This window comes from Dunckerocampus dactyliophorus, chromosome 3 (genome assembly GCF_027744805.1).
Source record: "Dunckerocampus dactyliophorus isolate RoL2022-P2 chromosome 3, RoL_Ddac_1.1, whole genome shotgun sequence".
NCBI lineage: Eukaryota > Metazoa > Chordata > Actinopteri > Syngnathiformes > Syngnathidae > Dunckerocampus > Dunckerocampus dactyliophorus.
The window spans coordinates 32,346,827-32,367,580 of NC_072821.1; the positions used below are offsets into that span (position 1 = coordinate 32,346,827).

The 20,754-nt window shown below is 36.8% G+C and overlaps 1 protein-coding gene across 2 annotated transcripts in view; it reads right to left on the minus strand.

The window, feature by feature from the left end:
- The window catches only part of LOC129178917 (caldesmon-like), a 34,634-nt gene extending 14,635 nt beyond the window's left edge, over positions 1–19,999 (minus strand). The window contains exons 1-13 of one of the 2 annotated variants that reach the window (XM_054771607.1): positions 19,811–19,999; positions 12,407–12,544; positions 10,260–10,482; positions 10,052–10,173; positions 7,856–8,033; positions 6,762–6,884; positions 5,552–5,575; positions 4,223–4,264; positions 3,650–3,681; positions 2,193–2,277; positions 1,983–2,123; positions 1,411–1,509; positions 23–106 (exon numbers count right to left, since the gene is read on the minus strand). In XM_054771607.1, coding sequence (XP_054627582.1) covers positions 23–106; positions 1,411–1,509; positions 1,983–2,123; positions 2,193–2,277; positions 3,650–3,681; positions 4,223–4,264; positions 5,552–5,575; positions 6,762–6,884; positions 7,856–8,033; positions 10,052–10,173; positions 10,260–10,482; positions 12,407–12,544; positions 19,811–19,866 — 1,347 coding nt within the window. In that variant the 5' untranslated portion in view covers positions 19,867–19,999. Of the gene's footprint in view, positions 1–22; positions 107–1,410; positions 1,510–1,982; positions 2,124–2,192; positions 2,278–3,649; positions 3,682–4,222; positions 4,265–5,551; positions 5,576–6,761; positions 6,885–7,855; positions 8,034–10,051; positions 10,174–10,259; positions 10,483–12,406; positions 12,545–18,376; positions 18,548–19,810 lie in introns of those variants that run through there. The other variant, XM_054771606.1, reaches the window with a different exon arrangement.
- Between the last annotated feature and the right edge of the window lie 755 nt (positions 20,000–20,754).

The window sequence follows — 20,754 nt, forward strand, 5'->3', positions numbered from 1 at the left end:
ATTCACCACAGAAAACACCAACCTTGCCATTCCATCCAGGAGATACCACATCGCCAAAGCTCTCCCACATATTTTTCTTGACTAAAACACCACCAAGTTGTATTTCCTGCAAATAAAGTTCATGTTTGCAGGGTTTATTGACATTTTTACAACACATTATATTCATTATAATCCCATAATTTATTCACACTCTGCTGTATACAGTCGACCGCCACTTTTTGCGGGAGTTATGGCCTGGGACCACCAGCTAATGTTGAAAAACCACAAGTAATTGATATATATGCACATAAAAATGTCTATTCCAGACAAGCGGCTCGTTCCTCTCCCTCCAACCCCTCTAGCTTGATGTTGTCCTCCAACTGTGGGTCAACATTTGCAAAAAGTAATAATTATACTGCTGTCATTATTAGATTAGATTCACCTTTCTGTCTTTCTTCACTATGCCTCACATATTAAACACATTTAAATTATAAAATGTATAGCTACTCACCACTAATGAGTGTCCAAAGTGTGGCCCACGTTTTTTATTGGCCACATTCTAAAAATATGATTTAACTAGAAAACTAAAAAAATGCAACAGAAAATAATAATTTTACATGAATAAAATCAAAATATTATCTAACAAATTTTATGAGAATAATGTCGTAATATTATGAGGAAAAATAATATTTTAGTCGCATAATGTTGAAATATTAAAGAAAAAAGAAGATTTTTTATAAATTTGTAATATTATGAGACGCAAACAAAACAATGAATAAAGTTGTAGTTTTTGGACAATTAGGCTATATAAAAAAGAATGATGTCAAAATATTATGGGAATAAAGTCACAATTATGACAAAAAAACGTACAAGAAATATTTGGAAAATTAAACAAAAACAACAGCAGAATTGGGGAAAAAACAGCTGTAATTTCACAAAAATAAACCAAAATATTAACAGTAAAAGGTAGTATTCTAATGAGAAAAAGTCACAATTATATGAGAATGAACTCGTAATATTGTGAGGAAAATTTATGTAATTTTAGTAGCATAGAGTTGAAATATTAAAGAAAAAATTGGTTATTTTTTCAAGTCGTAATATTATGAGAAACAAACAAAACACAACACAGTTGTCATTTTTGGAAAATTAGGTTGGGGAAAAAGGTATAATACTAGGGGAACAAAGATAATATTATGAGAAAAAAATGTATGAACATTATTTTTTCAAAAAGTTAAAAGATTTGGAAAAGTAAAAAATAAAAAGTAAAAGCAACACACTGCTCAGCTATTAATTGCTCTAATAGCAGTGGCGGAGCTACGGGGGGGCCAGTGGTGGCCGTGATCTCACCTCGGCCACCCCAATGAAAAATTTCTGGCAAGGGTTGTGCATTTTGTGTCATTCACAGGCAGCGGAGGATGTTAAAAAACTCACTGCTGGTTTGGAAAGTGAGCTGCTTCCACTTCCACTTTCCCCTCCTCTCAGCCACTGGTTGATGAGCTCTGACACTCCAACTTTTAAAGTGTCTGCATCCTGAAAGCATTATATCGTTACTTTCCAAAGCATTTTTTTTTTTACATTCGAGCTCGTCATACAAATAATTAAAGCAGTAATCTAGGCAAACTCATGCATACAAAGGTAATGTCTCATCAATGTTTTGTGTCATTACTGCCGCCCAGTGACCAGGACAGTACATATCACTTGCATACTGAAGTATGTTTTGACCATAGTCTACTGCAAAATTTCGGAAAAACCGCAACAGAGCGAGGGCACGATAATTGAACCGCAATATTGCTACGCCCGTGACTGAAAATGTCCAACTTCTGCCCAAATATTTTGTGTCGCTACCATGATTACCAGGAAATTTACATATTATACAATCTCCCATGAAAAGATAGACCAGGAATCAAACATACTCACTCTTATGAGGTACTCTAACTTTGAAATGCTTTGTTACCAACAGTGTATGCTTAATCTAAGTCGCTATGAAGTACTTCTTAATAGACCTTTGATGGTGTGTTTGTAAGGCTGTTGTAGTTCCAGGCCTCCCCGGCCTCAAACATGTTCCTTTTGTGGGCGACAGGCAAAGCGGGACTTGTCAGATCCACTGGGACCTGAGAGGCTGCTCTGCCTTCCTTCGAGGAAATCTGTGAAGAATTAAGCTGATGTTGGGAAATTTCACTGGACGGAAGATTGCATCAGAGAGGGAGTCTTGCCTCAAGAGCGTGCGTGTACTGTTGCAGTCTTCTGTCAATCTTGGAAACACACATAGGCGGCGACGTCTTCTTCATGAAGTTGGCACTTGCAAAGGAAACGAGGAACAAAAAGCACATGTCTGGTCAGAAAATGATCCATGAAATAAAGACGCTACTGGATTGCATTGCATAGTATAACTGCTGTTTTACCATGCACATGACAATAAAACTCTCTTGAATCTCTTGAATCTTGAATCTCTCTTGATATATGGGGGATGTTTTGATTTGATTCAGAGGGAGGTTTTCATAATGCTAACTGAAGCTGCTGGTGATGTCAAGTCAATGCACAGACAAAAAATAGAGATGAAACCTTGCAGTCCAATCTAATTTCTAGTACATTTCCATAAACGTTCCATTCTTTACGTAGAGTAGTGAAATGTAAACACACCAGATTCTAGCATTGAATTTATCGCAACTGGACTGTCATAGGCTGTCTTTTGAAGATGTTTCGCCTCTCTTCCGAGCAGGCTTTATCAGTTCGTGCTCCAAGACTAGGTGGGACATACACAAGTCTAGATAGACTAGATTCCAAGTCTGAGAACTTGGAATGGTTTCAGATACGAATGGTTTTGCTCTTTAACGGTGTCAAATGACGATCACTAGGGTACAATGGAAGATGTCATCAGCAGTTGACTCTCAAAAATCAAAACACAAAAGGCGTTTTTCAATGTTTTACATGCATAAAATAAATCCAAATGCATATAAATGAAAGGGATAAATGAAGATTTAAGCTTACCTTTACCTTCATTGAAGACATGACATGACTGTTCCCAAAGACACGATGTGGCAGCGAGCTCAACCACCACCACCGTCCTGTTTTCAGTCACGTCAAGAATCACGTCTTCAATGAAGTCTCATCAATGTAACATTACTGACCAGCGTAGAATACTACCATCACAACGTCTTTGAATGTGTCTTCTGAATGCCTTATAATTGTACTTTACTTTATTTAGCCATTTTATGCTAGAAATTGCTTACTTTAATTTAGAAAATACGTAACATTTGTTTGAATAGTTCACTAATAACAGTCTGTATTCCACCACAAAACAGCAATGATTCATTAATTCACATATTTTGGAAAAACCGTCAGTGCTACTCCGTGCCTCTTGCCTCGTTATCCTTGCTACTAGTCTCGATTTTTGTGCCTTGTTTGTTTACTTTTGTATGTGTGTCTTCTCCTGTTTTTGGTTTGTACTTTGTTTAGTTTTGCTTTGCCCAACCTTATGAGCCGCTTTGTGACAGGCGAGAGATTACTGTAGTACATAATAAAAGACACATGTAGCACATGTATTCTTTAAATTGGACATTTTCCATGGGAAGAAATGAGAATAGATTTTTGCACCACTAAGCTGTCAGTAAACCGTGTAATGATACTGTGGTGATGTTCATTGACGATATGTCTATTGCACATCACCTACCTCTTTCTCAGAGATTCTGTTCGCTCTGTGATCTAAAACAAAATGAAAAATGTGATAAGTGACAATGAAATGCACTCGTCTTTAGACACTTTACATTTGCAGTGGATCCCCGCACATTCACGAACCTGCAAATTCACAGATTTTTGGTCCAAAAATATATTATTATTATTATTATATATATATTTTATAATATTATAATCATCAATGTTATTTTATTGTAATATTAATATGAATATAATTTTTATTTTTTGGCCAAAAATGGCCAGAAAACACATCTCATTCACCCTTAGTCGGTAATCATTTATAAATACGTGTAATACAGTTAAATGTACAGCATACATGTACCACTGTTTAAAAAAAGCCCACAGTTTTTACATGGTTATGTCTCTACACTTTTTCGTCAAGCATTGCATTTTTGCACTTTGTTCGGCGATCCTTTAATGCAACATAGTTGCCGTGAGTCAAACTGTTTTTTTAAATCATAATTTTCATGGAGTTATATCATGACCACATCAATGCGATCAAATTCTAAAAGTAGCATGTACTCAATGAGGACATTCAATCCTAACTTACCACACATTTACCATCCGTCGGGACTCTGCTCGTCACTTCTTCCTGTAAAGAGAAATATTGTAGTGAGTCGGTCACAAAAAGATACGACTCTTAGAGTGTCCGACTCTCTGAAGTCAGGTCCTGCCTGAAAACTGGAGCCGCTTCGTTGTTTTTTTATTCAAGCCGCACCTCATTGGTCAACAGCTGAAAAAGCCGGCTTTTTTTTGTGTGTGTGTGTGCCGAGCCACAAGAAACGACTCCTTCATGGTTTCACTTAAATGCATTAAGCTGTTAAATCTGAACAAACTCTTTCACTACTTTGCAGGATGTAAGCAATTCAAGATTCTTGGAGGGTGACATTATTGAGCACATACAGTTAGCCTCGGCCAGGGACATCCAAAGTGTGGTCCGGGGACTCATTTTTCATTTTCACATAGCATATTTAAAAATATATATATATATTTATTAATTAATGATAAGACACAGTAGTGTTTTTCTGTTAAAGTAAAAAAATTACGCCAAAATTTTGCCTCGGCTTGCGTATATTTTACGATTAGCGTACAATAATGTCATCTTATGAATACACTGCGTAGGTCCAACTGCGTTCTTAATTTGTTTTTATCACAAAACGTCCTTGTTAGCATCCTATTAGCTTGCTAAGACCTGGAAACAGGAACTGTAAATCAGCTCCGTCACCCTTCTATGACATCATCAGCGGTTGACTCTGCAGTTCACGTTTTATAGCTGATTTTTCATTATCACTTGGCATATTAAAACAATAAAATGTATTAATTCATGTTGAGATGTATTATTAGATACTACACTGTTAACTATTTGAATTAAGTACAACACAAAGCTAAGAGGTCAAGATAAAATGCTTTCTTTAAGTACAGTCATCCCTTGTTTATGGCGGTTAATTGTTTCCGGACCTGACTGTGATGAGTGAATTTCCGTGAAGTAGGATTCCTTATTTATTAATGGAATATTTTTGAAGTTAGAGCACAGAAAAACTATTCACGACCTTCTAAATACGTTATTTAACATTATCAGAGGCGTCTAAACATGAAATAACACCCCTATACCCCTCCTTATTTATTAATGGAATATTTTTGAAGTTAGAGCACAGAAAAACTATTCACGACCTTCTAAATACGTTATTTAACATTATCAGAGGCGTCTAAACATGAAATAACACCCCTATAGTCACCTTTACACTCCTATAACCCACTACAGTGGCAAGTTTGCACAGCCCCTGACCTTTGCAGATTTGCGTTGCATGAAAAAAATCACGTCATGCACACCAAACCACCACCTTTCACACAGCGACATGAGGAAATTCCACGTACTTACTGGGTAAAACTGAATGAGGAGTTTCTGGTGAAACAACATAAAAGAGATTATTAATACAGATATTATCATCACATCACATCACATACACAAATGTATTGTTAGTGTCATGATCCGCTTTTGAATTTTGTTTTCTGTTTTTTTTGTTCTGCTTTGCGTTCTGTCACTTTTAGACGGCTTGGGGGCACAGCATCAAGACACACCTGAATGACTATTAGAGCAATTACGGTAGTACCATTCTTTAGCGTGGCCTGTCCATGAGTACTACTCAGGAGGGGTGGAGGGCCTTGTGGGGATAGAACCAGATATCAACAGTATCAATAGTATCAGTATCGGATCCATACTAGCGTGATGAAATTGATATTTTTCAGTTTTCTTCGACAGTATGCTTATTTGCTATGTTGTTCATAGTGTGCATACAATACATTTGTAATACATTTACAAATTCAAAGAATAGGTTATTGGACAACGGAGGGCTTCGGGGGCAACAAGCCGGCAGCTGTTGATTTTTTTGTTGGCCCACAGAACATTCTAAAAATATAATTTCCCAAGACAACAAAAAAATATATATATATTAAGAAGAAAAAGTTGTAATCTAACAAGAAAAGTCGTAATTTTACAAGAATAACTTTGTAATATTGTGAGGAAAAATAATATTATTTTAGTCGCATTAAGTACTTTTTTTTTTTTTAAAGGACAGTCATATCATAAGACTATCATAAGAAACAAGAAAAACAAAATAAAGCTGTAATTTTTGGTAATTTTGGTAAATATTATGGAAATAAAGTCAAAATATTATGGGAATGAAGTTTCAATTACAAAAAGAACATTTGTAAAAAGAAAAAAAACAAAAACAAAAACGGAAAAAACAGCTTAAATTTGAAGAGAATTTGAAAAAATACCGTCACAATATTAAGACAAAAAAGCTGTATTGCGTTAAAAAAAAAGGTCATATTGTAAAGAAAAAAAAAGTCACAATTTTACAAGAATAAACTCCTAATATTATGAAGAAAAATAATGTCATTTTACTTCCACAGAGTTGACATATTAAAGAAAAAATATATGATTTTTTAAAGTTGTAATAATATGTGAAACAAAACAAAATAAATGTCAAATTTTGGGAAAATTTGGTTGAGGAAAACGCTACGTTATGAGAAGTTCATACTAATAATACGCTTTTTCACCTTCTTCAAGATCTATTTCTTCATCATACCTTGAATGTTGGGCTCATGGGACCATAGCAGTTGAATGCATCCTCTTCTTCACTGCTGCACACAGAAAATGCAGACCGCACATTTCTGTCCTCATCCTTCCCGTATTGTTCTTCCCTTGACCTCTACGAAAAACCCAAAAAACATGACTGTACTACTAAAATAGCACATTTTTTCCTTAGCAGCTTCTAATGTTTTATGTGTCTCTTTTGTCTGTTCATTATTTTCTATATATTCTCATTGACTTATCGTGGTTTTTCAAAATGTAAGTAAGTTTCATTTGCTAAAAAACATTTTTTTAGTATACAGGTTTGTTATTATTAGTAAAAAGAAATGCATATTTAAGCAAATTGTAAATATTTTTTCCCCAAATTAAGCATTTTCAAGCAAAAAAAAAAAATGCAAAATTAACTAAAATGTCATCCTATATTGTTATAATTATTATTGATGAGATGTATTATTATAGCTATTATACAAATTTGGGCCGCACGGTGGTCTAGTGGTTAGCACGTTGGCCAACACAGTAACAGCCGGGAGATCGGGAAGACTTGGGTTCGATTCTCCCTTGGGCATTTCTGTGTAGAGTTTGCATGTTCTCCCCGTGTACGTGTGGGTTTTCTCCGGGTACTCCGGTTTCCTCCCACATTCCAAAAACATGCAGGTGAGGTTAATTGGAGGCTCTAAATTGTCCATACGTATGAATGTGAGTGTGAATGGTTGTTTGTCTATATGTGCCATGCAATTCGCTGGCGACCAGTCCAGGGTGTACCCCGCCTGTCGCCCGAAGTCAGTTGGGATAGGCTCTAGCATACCCCCGCGACCCTAATGAGGAGAAGCGGTATAGAAAATGGATGGATGGATTGTACAAATTTGCCTTGTCACCTATCTAACCCAACACTAAGCTGTGGGTGTTTGCTGTGTGCTCATATACCGTAGCTTAGCATGCAGTATACTGACCTACAAAAAATCGGTTTGAGCATCTTTAATGCACAAAATGTACCCAAAATGTATGGGCCTCTCACTAGTATGAATGGAAGCAGTTAAACTGAGAGATGCTGTAGTCACAGTTGTAGTTTAGCTATGTTAAAAAACTGACCTGCAGCTTTGGGTTCTCTCTACCTTCCTCCTTTTCATGTGTCAAGTTTAGCTCATCTTCCTCTGGCTCATCTTCATATGTCGGCCTGCTTTGGTCTGACCTCCACTTCCTCTGAGAAATCCACTGTACTTCTTCTTCCTCTTGTTTCGTTGCTCTGTCCACCGTGCAGACATCGTCACTGTAAACAAGATATGTCAAGTTATGGAGATAGCTTGTTCTTGTGCAGGAAGTACTGTACTATCTATGCTACAGTATCAAATATTATGTAATTTGTGAGTCTGTATCATTGATATAGTGAGTCTTTTTATGTCTAATTTTATCGTATTATGTCTACTACGGTGGCCAAGTGGTTAGCATGTTGGCGACACAGTTAGAAGATCTGGACGATCTGGGTTTGAATCTCCGTGTGGACTTTGGATGTTCTCCGGTGTTAAACTGACGGTGACTCTGGAGTCCAACATGGCCTGAGAGAGGTCCATGGCCTCACCTCTGCGAGATCTGATCCTAATGCAGGACTTCCTGTTGGTGGCGGCTTCTCCAGATACTCCGGCTTCCTCCCACATCCCAAAAACATGCATCTTCCATTAATTGGAGACTCTAAATTGTCCATAGGTATGAATGTGAGTGTTTTTTTGTCTATATGTTCCCCTGGGATTGGCTGGCAACCAGCCCAGGGTGTACCCCGCCCTTCACCCAAAGTCAGCAGGGATAGGCTCCAGCATACTCCCGCTATCCTAATAAAGATTAAGCGTCATAGAAAATGAATTAATGAATGAATGTCCACTATATTGGGTGATACAACTGTAAGGGTGACTATAGGGGTGTTATTTCATGTCAAGAGGTCTCTAATAATGTTTTTTTTTTTAAAAAACATTTTTAGAAGGTCATGCACAGGTTTTCTATGCTCTAACTTCAGGGTGTCCAAACGTTTTCCAGTGAGGGCCACATAGTGAAAAATGAAAGCATTGGCCACTTCAATATTTTGTACAGCAACACATGTAGATATGCTAAGAAGTTATACAGGTATATATTTAAAAAAAAAAGTGCATCTCGGCTGTGTGTTATGGGTGAAAAAGCATATTATTATATTATATATTGTCAACTGCACCCTTTTTTTTCAAATTTTTGCTGTTTTTTTTTATTTCCTAATATTTCAACTTTCTCCTCAAATAATCTTCGTGAATTTGCTTCTCATAACAATATGACTTTATTCCCATATATCATCTAACTTTTACCCCAACATAATTTTCCAAAATAGGTACATTTTATCTTGTTTTGTTTCTCCTAATATTATGACTAATTTTTTTTCCTGATAATATCATGATGTTATTCTTGTAAAATTACAACTTTTGTTAGACTGTTTTTCTCTCAATATTTTTACTTACATTTTTGTAACATGAGTGCTGATTTTTCCCTTTTTTCCGTTGTTGTTAAATTATCATGTTAGAATGCGCCGCGGGCCAATAAAAAAACAGGGCCACAGTTTTGACACCCTATAAATAAGGAATCCTACTTTGCAGAAATTGCCAAGGGCTTACTGTATTAAATATTGTTCAAATGGTTTGTTCCTAATGTTTTTGTCCGTTTAAAATCTTTGCCCGGTATTTTATTCTGAGTATAATCATGATCGTTGGAAAAAATTCCAAAAACATGCATGTTAGGTTCATTGGCGACTCTTGTCCATAGGTATGAATGTGAGTGTGAATGGTTGTTTGTCTATATGTGCCCTGCCATTGGCTGGCGACCAGTCCAGGGTGTACTCTGCCTCTCACCCGAAGTCAGCTGGGATAGGCTCCAGCATGCAGAGCTGCTGGATAAAGTTAATTTCTCTTGGAGATTAATTAAGTATCTATCTATCTATCTATCTATCTATCTATCTATCTATCTATCTATCTATCTATCTATCTATCTATCTATCTATCTATCCGCAAATAAAATGCATGTCTGGATAATCCTGTTCTAAAAATTAAAAGTAAATCTTGTAAGTAAAAATGATTGGTCTCGGTATCCGTATTAGCAGGGCTGGTCTTTTATCGCATAGATACCAAAATTTGTAGTATCGCCCACCTCTAGTATAAAGTAAAGTATTGTGTAAACATATAATATAGAATATTCATGCCCTGTTATCAAATATTATTGTCGGTGGATGGATAGATATAAGTGAAGCAAAGGCCAGACAATGTGTGTAAAACGCACTCTGGTCTCATCCGTCCAGTGGCCATGTGGGGCGTTTTGTCTGCAGGTTGCTGGATGTCAGGTTGTCTCGCATCTTGTGACAGAAACACTGTTGAGCTGTCTGACGCCTTTACTTCTCTCTCCTAAAAGTACAAATACAAGGTGACTGTTGCAAGATGACAAATCTCAAATGTTGACTGGTTGATTATTGACCGGCTGGGCAGCCTACCCCCACAGGAGAGCTTCCTGTAGATTGGAGGGACTCATTCATTTGTTCCGCCACTTCATTCTCCTGAAATCTGCCTGCTTTCCACTGCATCCACGAAGGTGCCTGCTCCTTGACCCTGAAGTGCTCACAATCATTACGGTTGTCCAATCGGTGGCTCCAGTCACTGAAGCCCTCGTCCTCATCCACAACAAGGCAGCAACTTGGCTTCACCTCCTCATTCGACCTGAGGAACAGCAGATGTTTAACAATTAACAATAAACCAGGTGGCAGATGGAACCTGCAGTGTCAGGTTGCATCACGGGAGCAGAAGGTTTCCACAGGAACACACAAAGATCCGCTGCTGGCTGCTGAGTCGGGCAAACGTGCAAGCATCGGTACTCGTTAGACACATGGTTTGCACCAAACTGAAGTACAAATGAAGACAAAGATGAATGAATACGTACACTTTTTCACAATTCTGTTATTAACATGTAAACCAGGGCTATCCAAAGTGTGGCCTGGGGGCCATTTTGCAGCCCTTAGCTTCTTTTTTTTTAGTTGGCCGGCAGCACATTCTAAAAATATAATGAACAAAAACAGTCATTTTATAGAATAAAGTTAAAATATTAAGAGAAAAAAGTTGTAATCTCACAAGAAAAAGTAATTTTACAAGAATGACGTAATATTGTCAAATATTATATATAGCAAAAATAATCATTTCAGTAGCATAAAGTTGGACATTTTAAGAAAACAGACATTTAAAATGTCATAATATTATGACATCAAAATAAAATAAAGTAATTTTTGGAAAATTTGCTTGGGAAAAAAGTTAGAATATTATGGCAATGACTTCAAAATATTGTGGGTATATATGATGAGAAGAAAACTTACAATAAATATTTGGAAAATTAAAAAACAACAGCCGAGAAATGGAAAAAACAGCTGTGATTTTTACGAGAATAAAGCCAAAATATTAAGAGAAAAATTCTAACGAGGAAAAAAGTTGCAATTTTACAAGTGTAAACTCGTAATATGAGGAAAAATAATGTAATTTTAAGTTGTGATGTTTGGAAAATTAAATGGGGGAAAAAGTTATAGAAATAAAGTCCAAATATTATGGGAATAAAGTCATAATATTATGACAAGGAAATTTGCAAGATAAAAGTTGAAACCCCAAAAAACAGCAAAAAAATGAACAAATGAGCAGTAATTTTACAAGAATAAAGTCAAAATCTTAACAGAAAAAAATTGTATTCTGACGAGAAAAAAGTTGCAGTTTTACAAGAACAAACTCCTAATATTATGAGGAAAAATAATGTCATTTTAATAGCATAGAGTTGGAATATTAAAGAAAAAAATTGTTAATTCATTCATGAATGAATTAATATAATGAAAAACAAACTAAACAAAATAAAGTTGTAATTTTTTTTTTAGAAAGTTTGTTTGAGTTATAAGTTGTAAGTTGTTATATCACGGGAATAAAGTTAAAATATTATGAGAAGAAAATTTACACGAAGAAAGCTGAAACATATAAAGAAAAGAGCATAAAAAATGACAAAATCTGCTAATTTTACAATTTTACATAATTGTAATATAATATTAAAAAATATATAGAATTTTAGTAGCATAGAGTTGAAGTATTACAGAAATTTGTACATTTTCTTTAAAGTTGTATTATCAGAAACAAACTAAACAAAATAAAGTTGCACTATTGGGAAAAGTTCTAATATTATGGGAGGAAAGGGGAAGAAAATTTACAAGAAGAAAGTTGAAATATTTGGAAAATTAAAAACATGAAAAAACAGCAAAGATTGAAGTTGATACTAATAATAGGCTTTTTCACCTACAGTGTATGACAAGGCTGAGATGTGAAATATAGAACTTGTTAGCATATCTACATGTGTTGCTTTCCAAAATATCAAAGTATGTGGCTCTCGCTGGAAAGGGTTTGGACACCCCTGGTCTAAGGTCAACCACAGCATCACTGGACTGGAAGTGCACGTGCTACATTTTCCCTCCTCATCAGCACTGAAAACGTCATGAAGTATGTGTGGAACTAAAGGTGTATGCTAGTTCTCCGTGTGAGAGAAGGGGAAATTCATCACCCACCAGTTCACAGGATAGAAAAAATGAAGCAAAGCATAGCATAACAGCTTGAAAGCCCTTACTGTGTTGTCAACGTCAGGTTATTTTGCTGCTGAGGATCAAAAGAAGCACTCGGCTCTTCTCTTTGCCTGTGCCTTGCTCTCCTCCTGCGCTCTCGCTCCACCTCCTCTGCATCTTCCAGGCTCCGCTGAGCCGTCACCCTGCAGCCATCAAAATACAAGTGAACTATGAACACAGAACATTTCCAAAACAGCACCAAAGATAAAGTGTTGCAAAGTGTTGTTGAAATGTGGGCGCTAACTCCTTAAGAAGGGGCAACCACTGTTTTTCCAAATCTTGCAAAAGTAGCAATCCGACACATCATTTCAATGTGTGCGCTGATGCGTTGCGCTCTCAAACCTGGCCGTGTGCAGCGGTGTTACATTGTTAAATCCATGGGAAAAAAGGCCGACAACTATTAGTTCCACAGGGGAAGAATTGAGCAACAATAACTTTTTATAGTCCAAGCACATCTGGAAGGCTTGGAACCATCTGCACTGGAGTCTTGACTTCATGTCCAAGGCAGGATGGGTGGAGCTCAGCTCAAATACAAAGCAAATTGCTTCCCTCTTTGTTTATCATTCAATTCTTAAAGTGTAAGACATTGTTTTATTGTCTTTACTCTTACTTGGATGATAATAAACCATCTTAAAGGGATCCTAACCTGCTCATTTCAGGGGCTTTTAAGATGATATTGGGCACTATACTGAGTTTCATTTAGTGGTGGTGTACAGCTAAATCTGCATTCTTCTCCTCTTGGCCGAAACTCTCGGATTCTGCAGAGCTGCGTACAAGCATGCCCCGACAGCAGAACTTTATCCAGCGAGGGCCACAAAGTGAAAAATGAAAGGATGCAACTTTGCCTCTTTGATATTTTGTAAAGCAACACGTGTGGATACTCTAAGAAGTTGTCAAGGCAAAACTGCATCTGAGCTTTGTGATGTAGGCGAAAAAGACTATTATTAGTATAAACACTCTTTGCTCTTTTTTTCCCATTTTTGCTTTTTTTTTTAATTTTCCAACTATTGCAACTTTCTTCTTGGAAATGTTCTTATTGTAACATGATTCCTTTATTCCCTTAATATTATAACTTTTTCCCCAACCTAATTTTCCAAAAATTAATAACTTTATTTTGTTTAGTTTGTTTCTCAAAATATTACGACTTTAACCAAAAAAAATATATATTTTAACTCTATGCTGCTAAAATGACATTATTTTTCCTCATAATACAAGTTTATTATCATAAAATTACAGCTTTTTTCCTTGCTAGAATACGACTTTTAATATTTTTTACTTTATTCTCATAACAATTACAGATGTTTTTTTCCATTTCTACTGTTGTTGTTTTTTTCCAAATATTTCACCTTTCTTCTCGTAATGTTATACCTTTATTCCCATAATATTACAACTTTTTCTCCAACCTAATTTTCAAAAATTACAAATGCATTTTGTTTTGTTTGTTTCTCATTACGACTTTTTAAAAAAATCTTTACTATTTAAACTTGTATGCTACTAAAATGACAGTTTATTGCAACATTTTTTATTGTTACGACTTTTTTCTGTTAATATTTTGACTTTATTCTTGTAAAAATGGGATGCTGCTGATACCAATAGCGATCATCCCCGAGTGACCGATGCCGGTTACATACCTTAAGTGTAAATTTGAAATATACTATTGGCTATATCAGTGGTCAACAAACTTTTTTCTTGTCAGAGTTATTTTTACAAAATGAAAATGGCCAAGGGCTACTCATTTTTGTAACATTTATTTTTCATAGCTTATAAACAAACAAGCAAATATGCTTGTTTGAAATATAAAATGCTCACATTTTGTATTTCGGAATGCATTTCTTTCTGGTGTTCTCACATTGTTAACTGACCTGAAGGAAAAGCAGGCTTGCAGGCGCCTCGTGTGGTCGAGGGGGGTGGGCTATATAATATGAAAGGGGAACCATAAAATTTCGATAAAAACATAATTGACTTACTTTTTCCACTAACTTAAAGGATCAGGCGCCTTCTTTAAAAGGATTTTTGGACATGAAGTTGTATGACATCCCCATCAGCAGAGTACTACATCAACAGTGACTTACCCCCCCCCCCAGTTGGTCCCGTGAGTCCGGTTCTAGTCGGAGGTCCTTGACGAGGAACGTACTGTACTTCCGCTTATTTGCTGAGGCCATTTTAGTAAAGAGTAACAATATGCATTCAAAAGAGTCATACATTTGCATCACGTAAATGCCTTCTCAAAAAAATATGACCTCACAAATCGCTCTGCACTATATTTGCCTCCCGCCGTATCCCTGCGCCGTATCGCCTGTGAATTCTTGTGTATGTGATGAAGATGCTCACATCGCAAGCCTCGAAAACTCACCACACCCTTCCAAGTGCCCACCCCCCAAATGCCGCACCCAAACTAAAGCTTTTTAAGGCGCCACCCCAGCTAGACATTTTTCGCGGCATGTTTTACAGGGTGCAGAACTTATCACTCTCACAACGACAGGAAGTCCCACACGGCAGATATGCTTGGTTTTGGCTTTGTGAAGGGAAAGTGGGCGGGGACGGTCGCTATTGGCTGGATGCTGCAATGGGGCCGGAGGGGATTGGTGGAGGTGATAATTATAATAATTAGAAAGCAAGTATCGGCATGTGATGATACCGTGCTTCTTCACCGAAATCGGCTGATACTGATCGGTGGCCGATCGACTGGAGAACCCCTACTTTTTTTTCCCATTTCTGTTGTGGGGGTTTTGTTTTTTTCTCTCCAAATATTTAAACTTTCATCTGTAAATTTTCTCCTGGTAATATTACTTTATTCCCACAAAATGTTTACCTTCTTCCCATTTTTTTATGATCTTTTTCTCCAATCTAATTTTCCAAAAATTACACCTTTTTGTTTTGTTTTATTTTTCATGATATTACGACTTTTTTTGGATTATTTTTTCTTTAATATTTCAACTTTATGCTACTAAAATGATGATATTTTTCATCATAATATTACGATGATTACAACTTTTTCTTGTTAGATTACAAACTTTTTCTCTTAATATTTTGACTTTGTTCTTGATTTTTCCTTTTTTTTGCTGCCTTTCTTCTAGTTTTCTTGTTAATTTAGATTAAATTGGATTTTTTTTTTTTTTTTAATGGCCACCTGGCTGCACTTTGGACACCCCTGAGTCACCACCACAAATACATCGCAGAACTTGAGGGAAACACTGAGATCACACGGAACAAATCTCACGGAAGTTCTCGTACCCGACCTGTTCATGAGATTCACGAACCAGGGATAAGTTCAAAACACACCAACATCACTGAGCAGCATCACATTTTAAGCATAGATATGTCGGAAAAGTTCCAAATGTACACTGAGAACCAAGCTGATCAACTTCTTTTTTTTTTTAAATGGCCTTTCCCAAAACTGTAAAACTTTCCCAAATGTTAACACCTCCTATCAGTAAACAAGTTGAATGACGTAATGGGACAACTATTTCTTACATGCAAAATGAATTACTGTAGCTTCCACTGCTGCACTGTGAGTGAAACATGCTGCGGCCCGTATTAAGTGGTGAAGAGAGCCAGAAGCGATCATATTGAACAGAGGGGGACGAAACGGGGGTCCATATTTATAAAAAAGCAACAGAAGCGGTACAGATGTCTCCGCCCTGGCTGCTCAGTACAACATGGCTACATTTGTAATAAGAATTGGTGTAAAAGAAGAACCAAATGAGATACATTTGCGGGAGTATTTATGTGTAGCGACTAGCAAGCATGTCTTTCTGTAATTACAAAATTTGATTTTGACTTCATCTAAAACCCCCTGGATGGTAGCAAACGTATGTTCACTGTGTCAGGGATGAGTACAGTCACATATTATCCCACACTGGTGCCAAATTGGTAGTTACGCCCAAACTGGTATTATACTGGTAATATTTTTACAAAATTCTGTGACACACAATAGTCATTTAAAAACTTCAATAGCAGAAATAAAATGATAACTAAGTAATAAATTGACCACATGAAATCAAATTCACAACAAATAATCACAGCAAAACCAGAAGCAACACAGAAAAGGTTTTTACAGGTTTTGTGTATTTCTCATACTATTACGACTTTGATTATTATTTTTAAAATTCTGGAATATTTAAAATTTATGTTACTAAAATCACATTATTCTTTATCATAATATTACAAGTTTATTCTCATAAAATTCAGACTTTTTTATATTATGTCATTCTTGTAGAATTACTTTTTCTTGTTACAGTACAACTCTTTTTCTCTTAATATTTTGACTTTATTCTCATAAAAATGACAACTGTTTTTTCTCTGCTATTTTTTCCCAAATATTTATATATTCTTGTAAATTTTCTTCTTGTAATATAACTTTATTCTCACAATATTTTCACCTTATTCATGTGATATTGTAACTTTTTTTCCCCAACCTAATTTTCCAAAATGACAACTTTATTTTGTTTTGTTTGTTTACTTTTTATACTTTTTTTTTTTTTACATTTCAACTTCATAATACTAAAATATTAGTTTTCCTCATATTATTACGTTATTCTTGTAAAATAATATTTTCACTTGTAAAATTACAACTTTTTCTCATAAAATTACATTTTTTTTCTCTGAATATTTTCACTTTATTCTTGTAAAATGGCGTTTTTGCTTAGTTTTCTGGTTAAATTATATTTTTAGAATGTGCCGCGGGCCAATAAAAAAACAGCCATAGGCTGCAAATAGCCCCCGGGCCGCACTTTGGACACCCCTGCGTTAAGTGCATACATTCCGCACAATCTGAGCAGAAATCATTAACTGATTACACCAAGCTGGCAACGTGCTGTGTTGTAATGTGGATGTTCAGAATTCCTTTGTTTGTGAATGCACCTCGCTCGCCATTGGTGGATCACAAGGAAGGGTTGTATTGCATGTTGGAAGTGAGCACTTAAGGTCAGCAAGAAAGTTTAAAAAGAGCGCCAGACTCTGTGTGCATCTGTCAGGAAGCTACATTACTTACAAGGTGTGACTTGCATAATATCCCCGTCAAGCACTTGTTGCAGGTGGATGAGTCTGCATTCATTTAGCACCAAAATGAGGCAAAATAGCCATTTAGTTTTCAGTTTTTGGTCCGGTTACTGCTGTTTACATGTGCCGTAACGATACAGCGTTTCAGTACTCATCTCGAGGGATGAGTAGGTAAGACAATAGCGCCTTTTCCACCAATGCTGGAACTAAAAGGTTTTTGTGGCCCATTGTGTTTTGTGTTTTCACAGCTCCAAGTAGTCATCCAATCAAATATTTTCGCTGCAGCCCCCACTAAAACGTTCCACGGACTTATGTGATATGTGAATGGGCAAAATTATGGGATCTGTGTGATTATGCATCTGCTTTTCCACCATTTACACAATGAAGTAATGGAACCGAATTTGAACTGGTCTGTTAAAACTGAACAAAATGTCAACCTATACTCTGAGCAGACAAGAGAAAGATTTGTGAGATGACGTGTGTGTGTGTGTGTGTGTGTGTGTGTGTGTGCGTGGGGGTGCGGGGGGAGTTCAGGACACAGCCAGATGATGTCATTGCCATAAGGGAAGTTGCTGCTATAAAAGACACCATTGAGCCGAGAACATTTCCAGTGAAATCACACACATTTTCCACCAATAAGTTGGGGAACAAAAACCTCACTGACAATGAACAACACGGGTCCTCTACTGTCCAATAGGGGGAACAACAAACAATCAATCACTCGTGTTTTTGTAGGGTTGTCAAACATAGCGCGTTAATGGCAGTAACTAATTTATTTCATTCAAATTTTAAGTTTTAAAGGCATAAGCATCATGGCAAGCCACGCCTCTCCGTTGCGACGACAGACGGAAGCATAGTGAAGCGTCCCCACAGAGTCCCACAGCGTCTGACGGTCTTTTGTAACTTTATTCTAACCTGAACACATCAAGAGCAGTGCAATTCCACCATCATATATGTACGTCCAACTCACGAACATGTCTCCACTCCGTCCAGCCTTGGAACTTTCTTCGTTGTCACTAGTTACTGCGAGATGCATTCATGGACACTCCGAACATTAAAACGTATTTATTATGCGTGTATCTGTGGTCTAAATAAGCACAAATACAAAGAAAAACATTAAGTGGATATTCTTATCACTCACTACGTAACTGTTAATGCGGAAGTACAATTTGCTACTCGGAAATCCCAGAAAATACACTCAAACCAGTGAAAACACTTTAAAGGACGTGGTGTCATTGAATGCATCCCCTCTTTTCTCCGTTCAAGTGTGATCCAAATGTTCTGCTGCTGTTAAAGAAACTAGATTTTCAGATATGGGCGGCGTCTTTTAGCTTGATTTAAATTTTCAGTTAATTTGGAGCCGTTAATACATACAAATATACATAATCTTGCCCTGCGTCTTTCTTTCAATAAACAATAATAAATATACAGTAAATAAATAATACAGTAAAATGGGCATATTTCAGACATAGTTACAAATGGTGATTAATCATGAATTAATTTGAAAACAGTGATTAATCTAATCAATTTTATTTATTTGCCAGCCCTAGTTTTTTGCCATTCTCTGGTGGTCCTGGAAAGTAACACCACGAAAAGTAGGGATCTACTGCACTTTGTAAATCATTTATTAAAATAAGTTTATACAATGTATTGTCACGAATGCAAGGATTTCCAAACTGTCGCCCTGGGGCCAATTTCAGGATCATGGCTGAATTTTTTTTTTATTGCCGCTTGGCACATTTTAAAAATACAATTCAACAAGAAAGCTCGCAAAAATCATAACAATGGAAAGAAAGAGATATTAATATTTAAAAAATTGTAACATTAAGACGAAAAAACGTAAATCTATGAGGAAAAAAAAATTCACAATAATTTCCACAATAATTTTGCAATATTAGTAACAAAACAAAGAATAAAGTGTCAATTTTGGGGAAATTAGGTTGGGGGAAAGGTTGAAAAAGTGATATTCTGAGAATAAAGTCAAAATATTATTGGAATAAAGTCACAGTGTTAAGAAAAAAATGACAAGAAGACATGTGAAATATTAGTAAAATTGAAAAAAACAGCAAAAATGGAAAACCAAGCAGCAGAGAAAAGGTGATATTACACTCTGTCATCTACTGTATAACCCAAAGCTGAGATGCAGGCTGTTTTTTCTGTAAATATGTAGAACTTATTAGCATATCTACATGGGTTGCTTTACCAAATGCCAAATTGCCAAATGCCAAAGTGGCCCTGCTATAGCTTCAAAGGTTTGGATACCCCTGCGCGAATATGAGATCTTTGTCTCCAACAAATCAAATCAACTGTGTGTATGAAAAGTGACTTTAATATAAATGAATGAAAATTTGGCGTCTCTTAAAATAAATCTAAGTAGACCGATACACAGACACGACATTTGTTCTCACTTGATGAGGTTCTGCAGGAGCTGTCTGCTGGAGCTTCTTCTGATGGACTCTGACATGGTGAACGGGTCTGCTCCTAATCTTGGCTTTGATATTATTGCTGCCTCCAGTCCAGTCTGGTTCCTGGTTCAGGTTCTGGAAGACTTCCTACAGTTGCTCTCTAGTTGGTCCAGCTTTGTATCTGTAACTCATCTTGTCCTCACTCTTTCTGTTCAACGCAACCCTCCCCTCCATGAGGTTTTCATCCAAGTGTTTGGGCCCACCCTCCCTTAATAACCTGGTCATGTGACTCCCCCCAGAGGACATAGAAGATGATCTCATTGCAAGGGATGTGGGAGTTCTTGCATGTGGACTGTGTGATAGATCTTTGTGCATCGGCCTATTCTGTCTATTTGTGTGTCTTGACATACACACACAATGCAAACGTCAGCAGAGATGTGCGAGTCATGAACGAGTCGTTCTCACCAATGTTTTACTGAAAGGACTTCCTCCGCGAGCTGCATCATAGGTTTGCCATAATGAACGACTCAATCCTCAGCCTCACCGGTGCTCGACGAAGACTCAAGTTTCTCATGGGTGCTTGAGGAGGACTCGATTTTCACTGACTCGCGGGCGCTCGAGAAAGATTCCAGTTTCACCGACACGGGGGTGCGTATCGCTTGAGTTTCACCGACTTGCAAATGCTCAACGGAGACTCACGTTTCAACAACTCGCGGATGCTCGACGGATACTCAAGTTTCATCGACTTGTGGGTGTTTGATGAAGACTTGCGTTTCACACACCCGTTGGTGCTCAACAAAGGCTCAAGTTTCACTGACATGCGGATGCTTGAGGAAGACTTGAGTTTCACTGGCTCACAGGTGCTCAACAAGACTTGAGTTTCTCTGACTTGCAAGTGCTTGGAGGAGACTCGAGTTTGACCGACTTATGGGTGTTCGACAAAGACT